Here is a 17,951-nt window from a genome sequence, read left to right on the forward strand (position 1 = left end):
AAGCGTGAGCTGTTTGTCGTACACCCGGGAGATCAGGAGGAGGGGATTGGTAGGCTCCCGCTAAAGAGGGCAGTGAGGAGTTTTAGGTACCTGGGGGTTCAGGTGGCTAGGAGCTGGGGGACTCTGCACAAGCTCAATTTTACTAGGTTGGTGGAGCAGATGGAGGAGGAATTTAAAAGGTGGGACATGCTGCCGTTGTCGTTGGCGGGTAGAGTACAGTCCGTTAAAATGACGGTGCTCCCGACGTTTTTGTTTTTGTTTCAGTGCCTCCCCATTTTTGTTCCGAGGGCCTTTTTTAGGAGGGTGAACAGCAGCATTCTGGGATTTGTTTGGGAGCACAGGACTCCGAGGGTAAGGAGGGTCTTTTTGGAGCGGGGCAGTGATAGAGGGGGGCTGGCGCTGCCCAACCTCTCTGGGTACTATTGGGTGGCTAACGTCTCGATGGTACGTAAGTGGGTAATGGATGGGGAGGGGGCAGCATGGAAATGGATGGGGATGGCGTCCTGTGGAGGCACGAGCCTGAAGGCACTGGTAACGGCGCCGCTGCCGCTCCCTCCAACGAGGTACACTACGAGCCCGGTGGTGGCGGCTACCCTCAAAATTTGGGGGCAGTGGAGGCGACACAGGGGGGAAGTGGGGGGCTCGGTGGAGGCCCCGCTGCGGGGGAACCACCGGTTTGTCCCAGGGAACATGGATGGCGGGTTCCTGGGGTGGCACAGGGTCGGCATTAGGAAGCTGGGAGACCTGTTTATTGACGGGAGGTTCGTGAGCCTTGGTGAACTGGAGGAGAAGTTTGAGCACCCCCCGGGGAATATGTTCAGGTACCTTCAGGTCAAGGCGTTTGCTAGGCGACAGGTGGAGGGGTTCCCTTTGCTGCCCCCGCAGGGGGTAAGGGATAGGGTGCTTTCGGGGGTGTGGGTCTGGGATGGGAAGGTGTCTGACATCTACCAGGTAATGCAGGAGGTGGGGGAGGCGTCGGTAGAGGAGCTGAAGGCTAGGTGGGAGGTGGAGCTGGGGGAGCAGATTGAGGAGGGGACATGGGCGGACGCCCTGGAGAGGGTGAACTCCTCCTCTTCATGTGCGAAGCTTAGTCTCATCCAGTTCAAGGTGCTGCACCGGGCCAACATGTCCGGATCTAGGATGAATAGGTTCTTTGGGGGCGAAGACAGGTGTGTCAGGTGTTCGGGGAGTCCAGCGAACCATGCCCATATGTTCTGGGCATACCCGGCACTGGAGGAGTTCTGGAAGGGGGTGGCGGGGACGGTGTTGAGGGTGGTGGGATCCAGGGTCAAGCCAGGCTGGGGACTCATGATATTTGGGGTTGGGGTGGAGCCGGGAGTGCAGGAGGCGAAAGAGGCCGATGTCTTGGCCTTTGCGTCCCTAGTAGCCCGGCGGAGGATCTTGCTGCAGTGGAAAGATGCGAGACCTCCGAGCGTGGAGACCTGGATTAATGACATGGTGGGATTCATTCAGCTGGAGAGGGTCAAGTTCGCCCTGAGGGGGTCGGTACAAGGGTTCTTTAGGAGGTGGCAGCCTTTCCTCGACTTTCTGGCTCAACGATAAGGTACTAGGTCAGCAGCAGCAGCAACGAGGGGGGGAAGGAGAGAGGGGGGGAAGGAGAGAGGGGGGAAAGAGAGAGGGGGGAAGAGGAGAGGGGGGAAGAGGAGAGGGGGGGAAGAGGAGAGGGGGGGAAGAGGAGAGGGGGGGAAAGAGAGGGGGGAAAGAGAGGGTGGGGAAGAGATATCCTCAGCACCTGAACAAAACTTTTTCCTGTACAACCATTTGCCAAACTTGATTATTTGTATCCTTATTTAGTGACAGCTCCAAAGTCCATTTATTTATACATTTCAAAATATATCCTTTGAATACAACTGAAAAAATGGTTAGTCTCTACTGTTAGGAACCCTGCTGATGGTTACAGGCGAGGGTAACTTAGAATGTGTTTATCAATTTGATATAATGTGAGGATAGACATGCAAACCAGTGAAGGAAAGGTCAAATCTTGTAACCACTCAAGTAAAATAAGGTTTATTAACAGGTAAAACACTCAATAAGAAAGGTCCACAATACAACAAAGGAACACTTAACCACAGTAATGGCAACCTACATTGAATGGAATTTTTCTAATATCTGGCAAGAGTGTCAGGGGCAGGCTGAAAACCAGGATGTATCTATCCAAATGCACAGCTGAGTTTTCACTCCAGATTTTCTGGCACTCAGCGCATAGAAAATCTAGCGGCATGGTCTGCACCATCACTCTGGCGGGGCGGAGCTTGTTAGATCCGGCAAAGCCAACTTCACAGAGGGCCATCTTTAAAGGGTGCCCTGATGTGTGATAAAAATAAACCGACTATCACCCCCTCAAAGACACAGGGGACTGCTCCCCCTCCCCCACAAGCAGAGGGGCAACCTTCCCGTTCTATCACACAGGTATCAGAGCACACCCCCCCCCCCCCCCCCCCAAACCGTTGGCGCTGCCAGGACACTGTTGGGCTACATCCCTCACGACCTGGGGTCTAGCATGGTCATCATGAGTGGTTTTCATTTTTGAAAACCGGTAATGAATCTTGCTGCCGTGAAATCCCATTGACAAGCGGCGGGAAGACACAATCCTGCTGCCAAGAATGGTGCGCCGCTGTCATTGTTATTCCGGATCCACTCCAAAAAAGTCAATGGGTTCTGATCAGTATATATTATTGTTTCAGACAAGTTGCTGGTAATATAAATTTGAAAATGTTGCAAAGCCAGCACCAAGCCCAATGTCTCCTCCTCACTTGTTGAATATTTCTTCTGGTGCTTATTTAATTTATTTGAAAAATAACCAATAGGCCGCTCTAGTCCTTTGTCGTCTTCTTGTAGGAGCACCGCACCTATGCCCACATCACTCGCATCAACAGCCACTTTGAATGATTTTATGTAATTTGGGGTGGGTGACACAGGAGCAGTGGTTAACATAGCCTTCAGGCCGTTAAATGCCTGTTGACACTCCGCTATCCACTGAAATTTGCTACGCTTCTTTAGCAAGTCCATCAGTGGAGCGACCACACTGCTAAAATTCGGCACAAATTTCCGGTAAAATCCACTCATGCCAAGAAATTGCATTATTTCCCTTTGTGTCAAGGGTATTGGAAACTCCCAAGTAACTTTTGTTTTCACATCTCGTAGGACTACTCGACCCTGTCCAATTGTATGGCCAAAGAAAGTGACTTGCGCTTTTCCAAATTCACTTTTCGATAGGTTTATCAATTCCTCTTTCATCCCATTCTTCAAACTTTATACCATCAATCCCTGTTACAGTGTCGCCCCATGTTAACTCCAGTCACATAGGTAATAAGTCATGCACCTAAAATTAACCCTTCAACTCTCAAGAGCTCATACAGAATAATAATAATAATCGCTTATTGTCACAAGTAAGCTTCAATGAAGTTACTGTGAAAAGCATCTTGTCCCCACAGTCCGGCGCCTGTTATGCATAAAAGAATTCATAATACAAAAAGTATAAAAAGGTTCACATATCTTTCACAAACTACCTGCCCACCTGAGTTGTCTGCTAGAGGGGGCAAGATTTAGGACAGCCTACCTGCCCATGCCCACTTTGTGCCACAACCTCAATTATGAGGCTAGCAGGATGAACTCAGGCAGGGGGTGAAGTCTGGCAGCTGAACCAGTTCAGGCATTGAGTGAGGGAAGTGGTGCCGCCATTACTGAGTTTAGCACAGTGGGCTAAACAGCTAGCTTTTAAAGCAGAACAATGCCAGCAGCGCGGGTTCAATTCCCATACCAGCCTCCTCGAACAGGCGCCAGAATGTGGCGACTAGGGGCTTTTCACAGTAACTTCATTGAAGCCTACTTGTGACAATAAACGATTATTATTATTTCAAGATGGGCCCCCCACAAAAGTCTGGACCTCTGGGTACTCCATTCCTGTCTGCCTTTCAAATATAAATGCCCTTGACCTTCCATCTCCTTCCCACTATTAGACCCCATGCTTACCTGTGCCCCAGAGGCTCCAGCACTTTGATGTTGAGGACTGCTTGGTCTCAGCATTGGCCACTGAGGCAGGACTTCCTCTTGAGTGAGCAACGGAAATCTTACATCTAGCCAATTAACACTCCTCGGTGCATTAAATGGCAGTGGAGCAGCCCTTACCAGTGAGGATACATTTCCTGCCGACCTCTCCCGTGGTGGGGTGGGAAAACCCGCTGAGGAAACCTTTGCCCACAGTTTCAAACAGAAGAAGACCTTTGATCCATCTAGCATTCTCTTAGTACATTGCGAATATCACTCAGTCCAATTTTCTTCTTTAAACTTATTAAGATTTCTTTATTCTATTCCAGTGCTGATAATTGTTCTGTACACTTACCACACCTTTAGTGAAAATACGTTTTGCTACATTTTTGTAGTTTCTTTATTTGATTTTAATTTGTAAATATGGCTCATTGTGCTTAAATTCTGCGCACATTAGATAATCTTATCTGGGTCCAATTTGTCCAAACCTCAAACCTTTCCTAATTTTAAAAATTTCATTCTTCTGTTCTTTTCAAAGAGAGGGGAAAACCCCAGGGTGGTCAGTCTTTCCTGTCTGTGTCATTCACATTGGAGCAAGTTGTGACTTTTTCTCAATAGATAGTGAAATGCAACTTTATTGGTTGTGTAAATAAATGTGTCCTGACTTTCTATAATGATCAATGCATTTTGAGGACAATCTGATAAAGTACCATAAGTACCTCTTGTCATATTCCATCTCAACATTGAATGTTACAGGCCCTTGTTGTGAAATTCTCTTTTGTACTGAAAAAGCAGTTTGTAATTCACGATACTTTTCCTGAAATGCACTAAAGCTTGGAGCTGCGGAGTTCACAGTTTAATTCCTGATGGTCTGCCTCTTTCCACCTACTCAACTGTTCAGGTTCAGAAATAGATTTTGTCATCCCGTGAACGAGGATACATCATTTCAGCATGTAGTAAGCCACGAGTTGTTACAATCAGCACATTGCATGCATTGGCAGTTCCTATTTAAAATTCGAGTCTAAATGCTTATAGCACCAGTGACCAGGGGACATGTTTCAATGTAACACCAGCTATTTGCTGTGCAATCAGCATGCGCTCCATGAAACACAGTTGGACTGAATAAGGGACATATTGCTGAATGTACAGTATCGAGCTGATGTTGCTCCATTAGCTAGCATCAGTATGCCAGTAGGGAAATATATATTTTTGCAGGATCCGGGGAATATGCAAGGCAACCCAGATGTAGTTAATACTCAAGTTAAAGTTATAAAACATAGCTACACCCAATGGATCATTGTATATAAAGTTTATTGTCTTCATTAAACCTAGAGCTATTTTGGATACATGCATTTGATTCTACTATGTGGGCTTTTGTTTTTTAGAAATATGTTCTGATTTAGATAATACATATAATTTCTGCGCAAAGGAGATATATAAAAATATGTGTGTGTAATTAATTTGTTCATGGAATTTGAGCACTGCTGGCAAGGCCAGCATTTGTTGCCCATCCCTAATTGAAAATGTGTGGTGAGCCTAAAGGCCACTGAAAAACATAATGGAAAATATTGTGAAATAGTTTAAGAATCTGCAGTTGCAAAAAATGGTCCAGGAGTTTACACAATAGCTTGCTTGATCATTTTATATAATCTGTCTGCATAGGACAGATATGGGGCGGGTTTTCTGACTGTTCATGCTGGCAGGATCTTATGGTCCTACCGATGGCAGATGGCACACCCTGATCATGGGTTTCGCAGCAAAACTGAGTGCATTCAACAGAAAACCCTGTAGACTATGGCAGAGCCAGAAGATCCTGCCATTGGCCCCTAACGAGCCACTCTCCCCTGCTGCAAAATAAGCAGCAGAGGGGGAGGAAAATCCTTTGCATGATAAGTGAAAATCGCTTATTGTTACATGTAGCTTCAAATGAAGTTACAGTGAAAAGCCCCTAGTCGCCACATTCCGCTGCCTGTTCAGGGAGGCTGGTATGGGAATTGAACCCGCACTGCTGGCCTTGTCCTGCTTGACAAGCCAGCTGTTTAGCCCACTGTGCTAAACCAGCCCCTATTACTTGGTAGTTCTTAGTGATACGCTTTAGAATTATGTTTTGAGGCTCCTCAATGTTGACGCTAAGTTGCTGGCGAAGATCCTGGCCACCAGGATAGAGGACTGTGTGCCAGGGGTGATACACGAGGATCAGACAGGATTTGTCAAGGGACGGCAGCTCAACACGAATGTGCGGAGACTGCTAAATGTTATTATGATGCCGGCAGTGGAGGGGGAGGCGGAGATAGTGGTGGCGCTGGATGCGGAGAAAGCGTTTGATAGAGTTGAGTGGGGGTACCTGTGGGAGGTGCTGGAGCGGTTCGGATTCGGGGAGAGATTCATCAAATGGGTGAGGCTGCTCTACGCGGCTCCGATGGCAAGTGTAGTTACCAATGAAAGGAGATCGGAGTACTTTAGGCTCTACCGTGGGACCAGGCAGGGGTGCCCCCTGTCCTCCTTGCGATTGAACCTTTGGCTATGGCATGGAGGGAGTCAGGGAGATGGAGGGGTCTGGTGCGGGGTGGGGAGGAACATCGTGTAACGCTGTATGCGGACGACCTGCTGTTGTATGTGGCGGATCCAGAAGGGGGAATGCCGGGGGTGATGGAGCTGTTAGCGGAATTTGGGGGCTTCTCGGGCTATAAGTTAAATTTAGGCAAGAGTGAGGTATTTGTAGTACACCCGGGTGATCAGGAGGAGGGAATTGGGAGACTCCCATTTAAGAGGGCAGTGAAGAGTTTCAGATACCTGGGGGTGCAGGTGGCCAGGAGTTGGGGGACTCTCCATAAGCTTAATTTTACCAGGCTGGTGGAGCAGATGGAGGAGGAATTTAAAAGGTGGGACATGGTGCCGCTATCGTTGGCGGGTAGAGTGCAGTCCGTCAAAATGACGGTTCTCCCGAGGTTCTTGTTCTTTTTTCAGTGTTTGCCCATCTTTATCCCTAGGGCCTTTTTTAGAAGGGTGACTAGCAGCATCATGAGCTTTGTTTGGGCGCATGGGACCCCGAGGGTGAAGAGGGTCTTCTTGGAGCGGGGTAGAGATGGGGGGGGGGGGGGGGGGGGGCTGGCATTACCCAATCCGCTCCCTCCTACGAGGTATACCACGAGTCCGGTGGTGGCGGCTACCCTCAAGATTTGGGGGCAGTGGAGGCGACATAGGGAAGAAGTGAGGGGCTCGATGGAGGCTCTGTTAAGGGGGAACCATAGGTTCGCCCCGGGGAACATTGATGGGGGATTTCAGGGTTGGCACAGAGCGGGCATCAGACAGCTGAGGGACCTGTTTATTGATGGGAGGTTTGCGAGCCTGGGGGAGTTGGAGGAGAAATTTGGGCTCCCCCGGGAAACATGTTCAGGTATCTGCAGGTAAAGGCATTTGCTAGACGGCAGGTGGAGGGATTCCCTTCGCTTCCCGCGAGGGGGGTGAGTGACAGGGTGCTTTCGGGGGACTGGGTTGGAGAGGGGTGGTGGGATCCAGGGTCAAGCCAGGATGGGGACTCGCGATTTTTGGGGTTGGGGTGGAGCCGGGAGTGCAGGAGGCGAAAGAGGCCGGTGTGCTGGCCTTTGCGTCCCTAGTAGCCCGGCGAAGGATCTTGCTACAATGGAAGGACGCGAGGCCCCCAAGCGTGGAGACCTGGATCAATGACATGGCGGGTTTCATTAAGCTAGAGAAGGCCAAATTCGCCCTGAGAGGATCGGTACAATGGTTCTTTCGGCATGGCAACCTTTCCTCGACTTTCTGGCTCAACGATAGGGTACGGGGACAGTAGCAGCAGCAACCCGGGGGGGAAGGGGGAGGGAAAGAGGGGGGGGATGACTATGTTTGTTTATTTAATTTTAATTTATTTTTAAGTTCTCTTGTTCATTGGGGTTGGGGGGGTGGGGGGATGTGATACATGCGTGGATACGGTCTGGGGGGTGTTACAGTTATTATGGGTTATTTTGTTGCATTTCATTGTTTGTCGTTATATTTTATATTTTCTGTAAAACATTTCAACAAAAATTATTTTTTAGAAAAAGAATTATGTTTTGAGGTCCAGAATGAGCAACAAAACCCCAAAGGATATTGATCTGGATGATCACAGTGAAATCTGCAGTCTAGGGAACTACTCATCTATCTGATGCCCCAATATAGGAGATATTAAATAGTAACTTTATAGTGGGATAGGAAAATAATTCGCCAATCATGCACTGCTGTTCTGTTTTTAAGAAGACTGTTGATATCCTTATGTAATTTCATATGCAGTTCAACTTCACAGGAAGACAGTAAGTACTGAAAAGTCACTGACTTGGCTCACACCTTTTTTGATTATGTAGGCAGGTGGTAAAGCTATTTATTCTGATGACTTGTTCTGTAATTAAAGAGGAATTTTAGTTTTTTTTGTTGACCATGCACCTATTTGTGCCCATCACAAGTTAGGCACCTTGAAATTTGACTATTTTGATTGCGATTTTTAAAAATGATAAATGCTAGGCTTAGAACAACTTGTTGCAAACTGATGGATATCAATTTTATTCTTCTGGATTAAAAAATAATTATTTTGGCGCAGAAAAGTAAACAAACATGCACTGAATTTATTGGTTTTGCATTTTATTCCCCTTTTATTTTTATTGTTTTACTTTTGAAGGCTAATGATTAAGTATACACACAGATTTTTAAATTCCAGCATAAAGAAGCTAGAAAAGAGTGGAAAGAAAACGGAATCTCAATTAAAGCACAGATTGAAAGTACTGTACAATACAATTGTCGAGTCTCGTGATCCAACAACAGGACGAAGATACTGTGAACTATTCTTGGTTAAACCATCAAAAAAGGACTATCCAGATTACTATAAAGTCATTCTGGAGCCTATTGACCTGAAGATACTAGAACATAACATACGTAGTGAAAAATATTCAAGCGAGGAGGCATTTATGGATGACCTGAAATTAATGTTTCGAAATGCAAGACACTATAATGAAGAGGGCTCACAGGTATGTATGCTAATTAAGAAAAGGTAGAGCATTTCTGTACCAAAAAAATAAAATTCCTTGTCAATTCAAGTAAAAACAATATATGCTCTGCATGATGGGGTGTAATCATAGATCTCACACAGTAAAGCACTCGAGAACAATTCATTCACAATAAAAAGCAAGCTGCAATATTCTACCATCCTCCCCTTTGCGTGATAGGCTAGAAATTTACATTTACGGTCTGCCACAGAGCAAGTCCAACGTCAGCCTCAACTTTTTATGTAAGATACAAATTTTCCAAAGATCAAATCAACCCAGTTATTATGCACCTCCTAGTGGCTGGTTGTAGGACAGCACTAGTAGAGATTCTAGAGAATATTGCCAGGTTCTCTGCTGTCTTGGTTAAAGAATGTGGTTCATGACCTGAAAGAGGTGTGAAAGCAAGAATGGGAAAACTGTTTTGGGACCAACATAAGGGAAATAGAATAAAGCAAACTAATATATTGGGCATCCTTTTATTCATTGGTGTGTGTGTGTATCTATATATCATAGAATCCCTGCAGTACAGAAGGAGCCATTCACCCCATCAAACCTACACTGACCCTTTGAAAGAGCACCCGACTTGGGCCCAAATCCCGCACTATCGCTGTAACTCCCCCTAGGACCAATTTAGCATAGCCAATCCACCTAACCTGCACATCTTTGGACTGTGGGAGGAAACCGAAGCACCCGGAGGAAACCCACACAGACATGGGGAGAATGTGCAAACTCCACACAGTCACCCGAGGTCTGAATCGAACCCAGGTCCCTGTCGCTGGGAGGCACCAGTGCTAACCACTGTGCCGATACATAATATATAAGTAAGAGAGAGAAATAATTTTTTGTAAAATTTAGAGTACCCAATTCTTTTTTTCCAATTAAGGGCAATTTAACATGGCCAATCAACCTAGCCTGCACCCTCTTTTGCGTTGTGGAGATGAAACCCACACAAATATGGGGAGAATGTGCAAACTCAAAACGGACAGTGATCCGGGGCCGGGATCGAACCCGGGTCCTCAGCACCATGAGGAGAGAAATTAATTTATTGCAGATCATGGAAAATAAATTTGTATGCTTTTTTTCATGCTGACAATACTAAAACGAAATACTAATACTTGCCAATAATCCTCCCTGAGTATCTTGATATAGTTTCAGTATAAATCAGTCATTGAGAGTTGTTGAATATTTTATTGAACAGGTATACAATGATGCCAACATACTGGAAAAAATTCTGAAAGAGAAAAAGAAAGAATTAGGTCCTTTACTTGATGATGATACAGCTTCACCCAAATTGAAACTAAGTAAGTTGTTTAAAAATTGCCCTTTTTGTTAACTTTCGTCCTCAAAGCAGTTTTGTATCTGCGCTTCCCGCACTTTTGTGATGCCTTTTAAATAGTACAAATTATTCTTGACGACCCAAAAAAATGATGGGCGGGATTCTCCGATTGCTGATGTTGAACTCGCGCTCGGCGATTGACTGGAGAATCCGTTTGTACGCCAAAATCTGGTGCAGCGCTGTTTTCAGATGCACTACTCCCTCAAAAACGAGTACGCCAGACGCCGTTGGGACAGCCTCGAGACGTTACCTGAGGCCCTCCACTGATGCTCCGCCCCCCCGATAGTCCGACTTCCATACGGTGTCGGTTGCCCGTCCTCTCAATTTTCGGGGACTTGGTGTGGCGGCTGCGGACTGTGTCCAGCGCAGCCACAATCGGTGGAGACGGAGCTGTTCCGCTGGCAGGTGGGCTTCGTCGGGGACTGGTGGGGGGTAGTCCCGGGGTGGCGAAGGGATTACATGGGGGGGCACTATCTGGCAGGCTGGGTCCGCGTGCAGCTGGTGCCATGTTGTGCAGCGCAGCCGTCGCAGGTTGTCAGCGTGCACACCCGCAGCCACGGACCCGGCCATACTCTGTCTGTATCTGCAGGTAAAGCCGGAAGCTTTACACGGCGCAACTGCTAGCCCCCCAACGGACGGAGCATCTGTTCGGAGGCAGTGCCAACTTTTTAGCCATAAGATCAGACGCTTCCTCCGGACATAGCCACAAAACCAGAGAATGCAGCTCGATGTCTCTTAGGGGTGAGAAACATAGGGCCCGATTCTCTCACAAAATGTCAAAGTTAATTTGTGGCAGTAGTTTCCTGCCGGCGAGTTCCCCACTGCTATTCAATAACACTTTGCCACTTTTTTGGGCCCTGGGGAGTTTTTCACTGGTTTAGGGTTCCCTGATCTCGAAGTGAGCTTGTGGATCCCCCACACCCCCCACTCATGGGCAATGTCACCTCCCACACACCTGGACAGTACCCTAACCCCCCAAGTGAGGACATCCCGCTATGTGGTCCCTGGGGGCCCCCCTCTTCAGGCCCCTCCAAGCCCCTTACAGCACCCCCTCCTTCTAGGAACCCCACCCATCCCCCACCCAATCTCCCGGAGGCCCCTACTTACCTACCCTGCACTCCCCCACCCTTCGAAACCCCCTCCACCCTCATTTTATGGGCATGACCCCTGGCCCTTAGCAGTGCCACCCTGGCACTCGGGCACCATTGCCCTGGCACCCAGACAGGGCTCCTGCTGGCTTGGAAGTGCCATCTGGGCACCTTGGCAGTTCCAGGGTGGTGCCATCTGGGCAGTGCCAAGGTGCCCACTTTCCGGGGGGAGGGCCAGGAAGCCACCCTGCCCCTATGTGGCCTGGGAACCTCCAGGTGCCATTCTGCCTCGTTCATGTTTGTGTGGACCAGCACTGATTGGCACCCAACTGCAGGCACCCAACTGCAGCCTCCCTAAGGAGGCCGGAGAATCGAGGGAGGCTGCTGGATTCAGCACAGGTAGGTTGTAAGTAGGTTTACGACCTACTTCCGCGAGGAAGTGGGCGGGTTCCGACTCCAATGTCTCGCGGGGCGTCGGAGAATCCTGGGAGGAGCGGAGCCTGTCAGGAGGCTCGCTGAAGGGCTTTCCCGGTATTCTCCGGCCACGTTGCACTCAAGCGAGAGTCCAACCAGGCCGGGGATTCGCACCCATAGTTAACATTAGTCAGATTTGCTTATTTGACAGCACAGATTAGTATAAAATATATACCATCACAATTAACTGTGGAGAGAATAGGTACAATTGAGCTAATCAGCCTAGGGACCATTTAGGATGTATTTTAATGTTATGCTTTTTGCTTTTAAGTCAACTAAAAGTACCGTACCAAATTTATATCTCAGCAGGGTGTGTAAGGTCTGTATACACTAGCCTCATTTTAAATACCTAGTCAAGAAATTAAAATTCTCACATGAACTACTGTTCTTTAGGAAATAATGTTATTAATAACTAGCCAGATATATACTGTTATAGATGGTAAGTGAAATAGTTTCCTAATTGCTGCCAATTTCATGGTAATTATTCAAATAATCCCTTTGAGCGAGTGATATTCCCTATAAATTGGCCCTTGAACATCTTTTGACTTTTGTTTTCAGGCAGGAAGAGTGGTATATCCCCTAAAAAATCCAAGTACTTGACCCCACTGCAGCAAAAATTAAATGAGTTATATGAAGCTGTCAAAAACTACACAGACAACAGGGGCCGAAGATTGAGTGCCATCTTTCTCAGACTACCTACTCGATCAGAACTCCCAGATTACTATCTGACAATTAAAAAACCAATTGACATGGAGAAAGTGAAAAGTCACATGATGTCTAATAAGTACCAGGATGTTGATTCATTGGTTGATGAATTCGTGTTGATGTTTAATAATGCTTGTACTTACAACGAACCAGAATCTCTTATTTATAAAGATGCACTTGTCCTTCACAAAGTCCTTCTAGAAGCTAAAAAGGATTTGGATGGAGATGATGATGCCCACATTCCCAATGTAAAGTTACTTATACAAGAGTTGATACACAACCTATTTGTCTCCGTTCTAAGTCACCAGGATGATGAAGGACGTTGTTATAGTGACTCTTTAGCAGAGATTCCAGCCACTGATCCAAATGTGCCTAACAAGCCTCCATTGACTTTTGACATTATTAGGAAAAATATTGAAACTAATCGATATGGAAGGCTTGATGTTTTTCAGGAGCACATGTTTGAGGTATTAGAAAGAGCAAGACGGTTAAACAGGTGAGCATATTGGAAAACATAGACTTTCATCTTTTTTGGATTAACCCTTCACTAATAGCATTAGTTTATAAATATATGGTGTTAACATAATTACAGAGTCAGACATAGAAAATAAAAGCAGGAGTAGACCTTTTGTCCCTTCGAGCCTGCTCCGCCAATCATTATGATCGTGACTGATCATTAAGTTCCAAACCCGATTCTGCCTCCCCCCGCTCTCCTCCCCCCCCCCCCCCCCCCCCCCCAAATCCCTTGATCTCTTTAGCCCCAAGAGCTATAATTAATTCCTTCTTGAAATTACACAATGTTTTGGTCTCAACTATTTTGTGGTTGTGAATTTCACAGATTCACCACTCTCTGAGTAAAGAAATTTCTCCTCCCCTCAGTCCTGCAAGGTTTACCCTTTATCCTCAAACTATGACCCCTAGTTCTGGACGCCCTCATCATCAGGAACATTCTTTCTAAATCTACTCTGTCTAATCCCGTTAGAATTTTTCTAGTTTATATGCGATGACCTCTCACTTTTCTAGACTCCAATGAATATAATCCTAACCAATTTAGTCTCTCCTCACATGGCAGTCCCGCCATCCCAGGAATTAGCCTGGTAAACCTTCGCTGTACTTCCTCCATAGCAAGAATATCCTTCCTCAGATAAGGACACCAAAACTGCACACAGTACTCCAGGTGTGGCCTCATCAATGCCCTATACAATTGCAGTAAAACATCCCTAATCCTATAATCAAATCCTCGCTATGATGACCAACATACCATTTCCCTTCTTTACTGCTTGCTGTAACTGCGTGCTTACTTTCAGTGTCTGATGCACGAGGATACCAAGGTCTCGCTGAGTATCCATCTCTCTCAATTTACACCCATTCAATTAATAACCTGCCGTCCTATTTTTGCTACCAAAGCGGATAACCTCACATTTATCCACATTATACTGCATCTGCCTTTCATATGCGCACTCACTCAGCCTGTCCAAATCCCGCTGATCCTCTGTTTCTCTGCATCCTCCTCACAGCTCACCTTCCCACCCAACATTGTATCATCTCATAATACATTTAGTTCGCTCGTCCAAATCATTAATATATAATGTGATTCGTTGGGGTCCTAGCACCGATCCCTGCGGTACCTCAATAGTCACTGCCTACCAATCGGAAAAAGACCTATTTATTCAACTTTTTTGCTTCCTGCCCACTAACCAGCTTTCTCTCGATCTCGACATAACCCACATCCCATGCGCTTTCACTCTATATAGTAATCTATGCTATGTGAGACCTTGTCAAAAGCCTTCTGAAAATCTAAATAAACCACATCCATGGGTCTCCCTGGTCAACTTTACTAGTTACATCTTCCACTAGTTATAGATTCTAATTACATACTTACCATAGATGTCTAGCATCATTTGAAGCCATTCCTGGAAATGCACTCAGTAGAAAAGAAGTGTGGGAAACCTAGGCCTGGATTCTCCTTTGCGAGTGCTCCCTGCGATCGCTGCTCGCGAGGACTGAGAATTTAGCACTCAGTTACATGTCCCATTCACTGCAACAGGACCAGAGAATCCCACTGCTGTTATCGGATAGAGAATTCTGCCCATTAAGTTTCAAGTATATAGTTAGTTTACTTTCTCTTCCCCGTTGTGGAACAGTGTCACAGTGGTTAGCACTGCTGCCTCACAGCACCAGGGACCCAAGTTTGATTCCGATCTTGGGTGTCTGTGTGTTTTTACTTTCTCCCCATGTCTGTGTGGGTTTCCTCCAGATACTCCGGTTTCCTCCTGCAGTCCAGAGATGTGCAGGTTAGGTGGATTGGCCATGCTACATTGCCCCTTAGTGTCCAAAGGTTAGGTGAGAGTACAGGGATAGGGCAGGGGAGTGGGCCTACATAGGGTGCTCTATAAGAGGGTCGCTGCAGACTCGATGGGCTAAATGGCCTCCTTTTGCTCTGTCGGGATTCTATGATGAGTAAATCCCATCCTAAAAGTAGCAGCAAAAAGTACATTTTTGTGCTAATTAAGGTGAGGAATATTAGTACAGGAAGATTTCAGTTTTGGGCATCCAGTTTTTTTATCAGCTCTCCCAAGAATAGCATATAAACATATAAAGTATGTCTAGATTCAAAGTAAGATACCCATTTTTCTGCAGAAATAAAGTGCATCAGAACAGCATCTTCTACACTAGTGTTTTTTTTTAAATTTCACACACACTATACCATTACGATTTCTGCAAATGATATACAGAGTACTGTCATATAATGATTTGGTACTGGCCCAGCAACTTTGAGTTTGAGTTCAGATCCCACCATGGGAGTTTGAGTTCGGATGCCACCATGGCAAGTAGCAAAATTAACTTTGATAACCCTAGCAATTGGTGTGGAAAATATAACCATGAATTCCCACTGATTCACTCGTGCCTCAGAGAATTTGCTGCCACTGTTGGCATGACAATTTCCTTTGATACATGTTGTTTTAATACCCTCTGAAATAGCCTAGGTTGCCAGTCAGTTGTAAAAACAATGAAAACAATTTAAAAGGATCCACCAGCTACTCATTAAACATAGTCACAACGGTGTCACTCATATCCAGATAATAATTTTTTTGGAATTGCCAATGTAGCACCATGCATACAAGGAGCTGGTTTGAATAAAAAACCTACAGTTCTTCGCCTTTAAAGTCCAGAAGTAAAGAAAACTTCAGTCTTATCAATTTGACATGTATTAAAAAAGAAATGTAAATATCTGAAATTCTGTTCAGTTGCTGCACATAAGAATTATAGGAATGCATAATGGCCTGTATTATCTCCTGCCAAAATGTATTTATATAAATCTATATCTCCAAAGGTGGTGGGTAAATGCAATGTACAGTGTGGTACTCAGCCGCACTGAGTCATGCTAAACTAACAGATCTCGGGCGGGACAGGAGCACAGTTACTATGATTGACTGGCTAAAGAAGGGAATAATCATAGTGTTCCCATTCCTGCTTGCAGTGATCCATGTTGTGGATATTGGTTAAGAACATGCTCAGCCTTGACTTTTACTGTATTACCTTCCTCCCTCCCATACACACAGCTGACACAGTCAGATTCTATGATATGATTCTATGAACAGCCAATTGAGTGATGTCTATCCAGTAAGACTGTCCAAACCTTGGAATGAGACAACAGCCTATCACCACTTTCAGAAACAGAAATGGGGAAAATTAGAGAGGAAAATTGTTGTGGAATGTAGAGGAAAATACAGTGAATCGTGTAGCATGTATGGTACTAAAAACAAACTTTGTGGCCTACTTAGAACTGATTCTGAAATCTATGAGGATGCAGTGGAACTTCAGCATTTTTTTGTTAAGATTCGTGATGAGCTGTGCAAAAATGGAGAGATTCTACTTTCACCAGCTCTCAGCTATACTCTGAAACACTTGCAGCACGACTTAGAAAAAGAAAAGAAGGAAAAACTGCCAAAAGAAATAGAGGAGGATAAGCAGAAGAGAGAAGAGGAAAAAAAAGAATTATCAGGTACTGTTTATTTGGGAGTTTTGTTTCAGTATAATCATCAACATTCTTTGAAGTTATAAAAACATTGTAAAAAATGTTGACACTCTTGGTAATTTGTGGCTTCCTTTTATCTATTCTTTTCTGGGATATGAGTGTGTGCATTTATTGCCCATTCCTAATTACCCTTAAGAAAAACCTTCTTGAATCCCTGCAGCTCATGTGGTCTAGGTATGTCCACAGTGCTGTTAAGGATATTCCAGGATTTTGACCTAACAACAGTGAAGGGACAGCAATATATTTCCAAGGCAGGATGGTGTGGGAATTGAAGAGGAATTTGCAGGTAGTGGTGTTCCCGTCTGTCTGCTTCCCTTCTTGTAGGTAGTAGAGGTTGTGGATTTGGAAGCTGATGTCAAAGGAGCCTCGGTGTGTTGTTGTGGTGCATCTTGTAGTTGGTACACACTGCTGCCACTGTGCGTCAGTGGTGGAGGGAGTGACCGTTGAAGGTGGTGGATCTGGTGCTAACCAAGTGGGCTGCTTGATAGTGTCAAGCTTTGAGAGTTCTTGGAAACACACTCATCCAGGCAAGGGAAGTGTTCCATCACACTCCTGATGTGTGTCTTGAAGGTGGTGGACAGGCTTTGGGGAGTCGGGAAGCGCATTATTCCCTGCAGATTTCCCAGCCACTGGCCTGCTCTTCTAGCAACAATATTTATATGGCTAGTCCAGTTCAGTTTATTGTTAAGGGTAACCTACAGGATGTTGTTAGTGGAGGTTTCAGCTGGAGTATTGTAAGGGATCAGAAGAGTTTTGGGTTAGTTAATTAAATTTTCCTCCTGTGCTGCTGGGCTCCATTTCACTTTGATTTTTTGATAGGTTGCGTTTTTAAAAAATGTTTCAAATTAGGGGCAATTTAGTGCGGCCAATCCACTTACCCTGCACATGTGGGTTCTGGGGGTGAGACCCATGCACACATGGGGAGAATGTGCAAACTCCACACGGACGGTGACCCGGGGCCAGGATCGAACCCAGGTCCTCAGTGCCGTGATGCAGCAGTGCTAACCACTGCGCCTCCGTACCGCCCATAATAGGTGATGTTGCAACAGATGCGGAATACATTCCAGTACACTCTGTGCACCACCTTAAACTATATCAGGCTCATCCTTGCACAAGAGGAGGTCCCGTTTACCCTTTCGCAGTGCCTCACTCCATACTCTCCAATTGATCTCCATTCCCAACTCCGCTTCCCATTTCTCCTTGATCTTCACCACCCTGCACTTCGCCTCCCTGCTCCCCAGCCACTTATATATATCCCCAATTCTTCC

General features: G+C 45.9%; 1 protein-coding gene across 12 annotated transcripts in view; it reads left to right on the plus strand.

Annotated features, from left to right (window-relative positions):
- pbrm1 (polybromo 1) overlaps positions 1-17,951 on the plus strand; it is a 102,030-nt gene that overhangs the window by 36,783 nt on the left and 47,296 nt on the right. For 10 of the 12 annotated variants that reach the window (XM_038812570.1, XM_038812575.1, XM_038812576.1 and 7 more), the window contains 4 exons: positions 8,678-9,023; positions 10,240-10,342; positions 12,498-13,140; positions 16,430-16,650. In XM_038812570.1, the coding sequence (XP_038668498.1) occupies positions 8,678-9,023; positions 10,240-10,342; positions 12,498-13,140; positions 16,430-16,650 (1,313 nt within the window). The remainder of the gene's footprint in view (positions 1-8,677; positions 9,024-10,239; positions 10,343-12,497; positions 13,141-16,429; positions 16,651-17,951) is intronic. The other 2 variants (XM_038812567.1, XM_038812569.1) reach the window with 2 other exon arrangements.

Source organism: Scyliorhinus canicula, chromosome 11 (assembly GCF_902713615.1).
Source record: "Scyliorhinus canicula chromosome 11, sScyCan1.1, whole genome shotgun sequence".
Classification (NCBI taxonomy): Eukaryota; Metazoa; Chordata; class Chondrichthyes; order Carcharhiniformes; family Scyliorhinidae; genus Scyliorhinus; species Scyliorhinus canicula.